Source organism: Trachurus trachurus (assembly GCF_905171665.1).
Source record: "Trachurus trachurus genome assembly, chromosome: 11".
NCBI lineage: Eukaryota > Metazoa > Chordata > Actinopteri > Carangiformes > Carangidae > Trachurus > Trachurus trachurus.
In genome coordinates, this window is record NC_139904.1 from 27,129,112 (window position 1) to 27,134,948 (window position 5,837).

The window sequence follows — 5,837 nt, forward strand, 5'->3', positions numbered from 1 at the left end:
ATTGTCCTGATTGTCATTTCCTGTTGTAATGAGAAAAATTTTCCACCACTGACCATGCCTGGCATCTGTAATTAACTTGGGCAAACAGAGCAGGTCTACAGGGCTTCAGTAAGTGAGGACACGATGACACTCTACTCTTGTCAGCCCCAGTTTGTTATTTGAATTGATAAGCTGGTTGTATTTTTACATAAAAATGTTGGCAAGGGCAGCGCTAAATCTCATGTACTAATAAACAGGAGCTGATGAAATAATCCTGGCACTGCTAAGGTTGGTGGTAAAGCAAAACTGGCACTAGTAATGTTGTTTCCCCACAGGGAATGAGCACATTTCACTTTATCTGACAGGACTGATCGAATGCCAGTTCTGGCAACTACAAGATGGACAGCGCAGAGGGAGGGATCATTTTGAAGCATGAAACATAATCATCCACACATAATCCTGTTAATCAACCATCACAGCAGTCACTGGGAGTCATAATAACATACAAATTTGGAAATGGGAGCTTTTTTTTTCACTCTCAGCCTCAACTGAAATGACCAATAAGTCAGAAGTGGCCATTGCTCCATGACAGGCTGCATTCCAGCTGCTATACATCAGCTTTGTGCCCTACACTGGTATAGTTTTATGGAAAACTTTCAGTGTCATCAATCATGCAGAGGTTTGTAAAGAAAAAAAGTTCACTACCCAGAAACTACACTGGCATATTTTCTTCTCACAAAATCCAACTCTGCTCCTTATAGTTTACCACTGGGTGTCTGAAATGGACCCGTTTCTCTGTACACCACAGAAGTGCTTAATCTAAACGAACGCAAAGGCTGTGTGAAAGTGTTTGTGTCTTTGAACAGGACACCAAGCGTCTCTGAGAGTGTCTTTGTGTATATATGCCAAACTGTGCATTTAAAAAGCTGAAAGAAACATCTTGACTGTTGATGGAGGAAGCTTAAGGCTTGTCATTGAATGACACAACACTGGTGGCAGATCTGTCAGCCTCTCATGAGTATTTCTCGAGAGGAGGATTCTCTGCAAGGATGCTGTTGAGTGTTGTGCGAACACAGAAAGAGATGTTGTTTTTTTTATATAACTCCCAGTGCGCTGTGTGTTATGTAAGAACTCAGATACTTTGGCCCTGTTGTCACAAAGCATGTGCTTTTCTGATTATTTGTTTATAAAGTTGATCATAAAGATTCTGCTGTAGCTTATAAGACTTTGTTTCTGTCGGGAATCAAGGCATACACAAACAAGTGAATCTCTATAAATGTTGCAATTCTGTATTATGAACATTTTAAATTGATTACTTGTAGTTTAGTTTTCCTTTTCACACTGTTGTTCAGTTAACATGAGAGTGATACCGGTATCTGTTGTTTATAAAGTAATTAATAAAGTATCTTATAATTTAATCTCTTATCTTAATAACTGTAGTTAGTGTTGTGGCAGGGGAAATGTGGTGATTGTTGCAGTGTTTCTTATCTCAGAGTAGTGCAGCACTTTTGTCACCAGGTGGCGCTCAAACACTGCAGCAAACGCAGATGAACCCTGCTTGGTTTTTTTTTTTTTTTAAACATGCCACATTACATGCACAATGACATACTCAAAGTAAGACATAATGGTCTATATAGTATAACAAGTCATAGACTGACTGACCGTGTGGAACAGATTTCACACTCAATGGAGAGTTCACAGACAACTTGAAGAGGTTTGGAAAAATCATTGCTTTACTTTGAGTCTAGTTTCTACGAATGTAAATAACGGGGCTGTGAAATATTCATGTTAACATTTCCCTATATACTCTACCACAAATATGTGATAATGGATCCAAATGGTCCAGACTACATGTACATTATACAAACTGAACAACTGAATTTAAGTCATTTCTGACTAATGCTTCATTGAACTACACATGTTTACACTGAAATATTATTCCTTAATTCATGACTTTGCTGTGTTGATCACTTTGTTGAATAAAATTGTGTTTGAAAAATGAGAATTATAATTATTATTGTTATTATTTGATTCCACTTTTGTCTGTCATACCTAGAGTGATTTACAATAACGTTTTCCATTTTGCTTCTTGAACATTTATATCCAGTTCACGGCAGAGCGGCGCTCACCAGCCAATCAGGAAGAACCAGGAAGGTCGCGAGCAGTCAGGCGGAAGTTACGTCATTCCAGTGCTACATTCACGAGCTAACGGTAGAGGTGAGTGAAAACTAATGAAATAAACTGCTGTCGTTGTGTTTATGATCTCACAGTTAAACACACACGTGGACATAGTGCATGTAAACGCAATGGTGTGGAGTGTGGAGTCTCGTTGCACGCATGTAAACGTTACGTGACTCGTTAGTTCTTCTCAGGTTTCCCTGGTTACCACAAGTTCGTTCAGTGACTTTGCAACGTTACGTAATTCAGTACATGGAGACTCTCACAGCCTCACGTGAGATATTGGCTACGATCTCTTATATTAAAACTGTTTTTCTGCAGCGAGTGAGTCCGAGTCCTGTTTCACTGCTGTTGGACTGACGCCACGCAGCCAAACTCCTGCTCATGTAGCTACTCAGTCCTCCAAATTAAATCCAACATCAATGAATGACTTAAGATTCGTGAAGAACTTTGTCCTATTCGGTCTGTAGCCTACATGACACGAAGGATGGCACATGCACAGAAAAGGAACACTTAGGTTGAATAGTCATACATTTAGGCTATATACGGTAAAGTTATGGTAACGAGCTTTATATGCATAGTTCCAGTTAGCATGCCATAGACCTTGTTGGTTGGAGATCAGCGCTGGAGGACACAGTCACGATGAGACAGCAGTTCCATTTTCCCGAGTGAAATCCTGTTTTTTAATGTTTAGTAGGCTACAGTCATTATCTGAACAAGTTTTGATTAAATGGGATTTCAAAGGTAACACAGTAGTTTTCATTAGTTTTCACTCACCTCTACCGTTAGCTCGTAGCTCGGTAGTTTTATCATCTTTTTCCAAGTTTCCTTCTAGTTACTGACTTAAAGTTTCATGTTTATAATAATAATAATAAGACATTATGAAGGACACAATCCAGAGGTCCATAGATACATAGCACATATCTACATGTGCAAACTACTAATTTGCAGATTCAAGTTTGAACCACAAGGGGGAAGCATTAGAGAAGATGTTTATTACATTCAAATGACCAATAATGTTTCCTAATGAGTCAATAGCCTTTAACTATGGCCTACTGCTGTAATAATAATTGAATACATTTTCCCCCATAGAGCATCTGGGAGCCAGAACGGTGTGCAGTCATGTGGCCTGTAATGTGGACAGCGATGCGGGCCTATGCTCCCTATGTCACCTTTCCTGTTGCCTTTGTGGTGGGAGCTGTGGGCTACCACCTGGAGTGGTTTATCAGAGGGACTCCCAAACCTCGAGAGGAGGAGAAGTCCATCGTGGAACTGAGGGAGGAAAGAAAGCTGCAGGAACAAGCGGGTATGGACAGCACGCAGGTGCTTAGCCTGAAAGAGAAACTGGAGTTTGCACCCAAAGCAGCTCTGAACAGGAACCGACCCGAAAAGAGTTAACCTCTGCTGGAGGTAGAGACTCGTGTTTGCCCTCTCTCAGCAGGAGGATAGTGCACTGGGAGTAAAGGGGGTGAAACAGAGGGTGAATACACTTATTCTTCCAATACAGCTCAGTCATACACCCTCACTCCTGGCCACCAAAAAGAATCGACTTGCCTGTATGAAAATAAGACACTTTCTCGAAGCAGGGGAGCAAATAAAAACATACTCTGTCTTGTATCCAGTCAAATATATGTGCTGTACGTGCTTCTCTGACCTTCCACTTGATGTTGCACATGCCTGTTTGTGCATGATAATAAATAACTAAGTCATGTCACTTTAATTATGTGAATATGGAACCTTTGGGTGTTGAGGTTTGAACCGACCACGAGGTCTGATTTTGTTAGTCAGTCTGTCCTCAGGCCTCGGGTATAAAGGAACATGGTCTGTTTTATTTAAGTGGAGTTCTGGCACTGAGAGATTTTATGACTGTGTTTGTCTTGCATAGATGATTTTCATGTCCCAAGCCTGTCACAGTGATTTTCCTTTAATCTTTTCTTTACGTTAAGGAAAGAATGTCTGATTGTGAACATGAAAGCCGAGCAAGAAAGACAGGTCTTTGTTGTAGTTCTTTTTAATCTCACGTATCCTGTGATGGTATGTGACAGAATAAGCCAGCAGTGTGGGAGGTCTCTCAGGAAGTTTAAGCTGTTCAGTCCTGTTGTCTGGAACATCTACACGAGACTTTCATTTTAGAAAGTCTGGAATTATTTTGCACACTTAAAACTTTCAATTGTGTGTTATCTTAAAAATGTGCTTAATAAAAGGAAATTGTGTTTGTATGCTGAAGATACGTGTCTGACTCACCACTCCATTAATGTTACAGATCACCTGGAGGGAAATTTCCTCTGTAGATGGGCTCTAACAATGTCTGAAAACTCTCAGTTTCATTTTTTGTCCCTTGTTTTTTCAGAGGCATTGTTTCCCATGCGGGTCTGAACAAATATCAGCCCCCTCCTATTTATTATGAAACAATACAGCTGGCAAGGACAGAAAGTGACATCTAAGGCTAAGGAAGGAAGTAATGACTCTGCTCATTCAGCTTCAAGAAGGAAATTATTTGAGAGAGACAAAGCGATGATAAATGTGAGAAACAACATCCTATTCACCTTTTAGAATTTGACCTTTAGCACAAAATCCACTGAAGAAAAACCCAATCCATTCAGAAAATTTAGCTTTGTTATCCTGTGGGCTAAAGCTCAGTTATTTACATCAGGATAACTTGAACATGATTAAATCTTTTTCGACACGACCCTGGATTTTTCAGTTTTTCAAAACCATCTTAAAATTGACCTACAGCTGTCTCATATGCCCTTAAGCTTATCCAAAAAAAAAAAAGCGGACTTATTCTCAGTCAGCTGATTCGTGGCATAGAGTTTTAAGGGTGAACGCACACACATATAATTGACCTATGAATATATGAAATGCCAAAGTACTGGTAACTGATGAACTATGAACTATGACTATTTGTAGGTTAGATTTTCACAATAAAAAGTATATATAAGATGAAATACACAGCAAAAAACTAGGTCCCCTCTACAAATCCTTAAAAAAAAAGTAGGGTAGTGTTTTTGACAAGTGTACAGAGTGTCCCTCAATTTCTTTTCACATTTTATATCACAACGTAATGCTAAAATCAAAAAGGTAATTTCTGCTGAACAGAGAGTACCCAAGATGGAGTACCTCCATCACTGGTAAATGGTAGATTTTGAAACAACCAGGACTCTTCCTTCAGCTACCCGCTTGGCCAAATTGAGCAATCAGGGAAGAAGGGTCTTGGTAAGACAGGTGACCGAGAACCTGACAGTCGCCCCGACAGAGATCCAGGAGAGAGTTTCCATCTGTCCCGCTCTGTCACCAAATCCAGCTCACCCACAGTGACCATCAGGTCCTTGGTCACCTCTCTTACCTAGTAGCTCCACCTGCAATTGCTCAGGCAGCCAGCAAAGAGACCTAATTCTTTATTTAGTTTAAGAATTTTGGAGATCATTGTGAAACAGGACTGTTTTGCAGGCCTCGCCAGATCTGTGCCTCAACACATTCCTGTCTGAGCTCTGCAGCCAGTTCTGTCCACCTCGTGGCTTTGCAGAAAAGAAACATCTAGCCCCAATATTACAGTGGGGGTTCATCATTTAAATGTTTAGATGAATGAACTGTTATGTTTAATTGGAAATTACAAACACTGAAATTAACTGAATCTGCTAATGACACATCATTTACAGTGATGCACATGAAATAACATT

At 40.0% G+C, this 5,837-nt stretch overlaps 1 protein-coding gene across 1 annotated transcript; it reads left to right on the top strand.

Annotated features, from left to right (window-relative positions):
- Nucleotides 1–2,148: 2,148 nt before the first annotated feature.
- Nucleotides 2,149–4,383, top strand: smim12 (small integral membrane protein 12). Its single transcript, XM_083981936.1, has 2 exons — nt 2,149–2,196; nt 3,250–4,383. Exon 2 carries the CDS (start codon nt 3,280–3,282, stop codon nt 3,553–3,555), a length of 276 nt encoding a protein of 91 aa, XP_083838062.1. The 5' UTR covers nt 2,149–2,196; nt 3,250–3,279; the 3' UTR covers nt 3,556–4,383.
- Nucleotides 4,384–5,837: the final 1,454 nt, after the last annotated feature.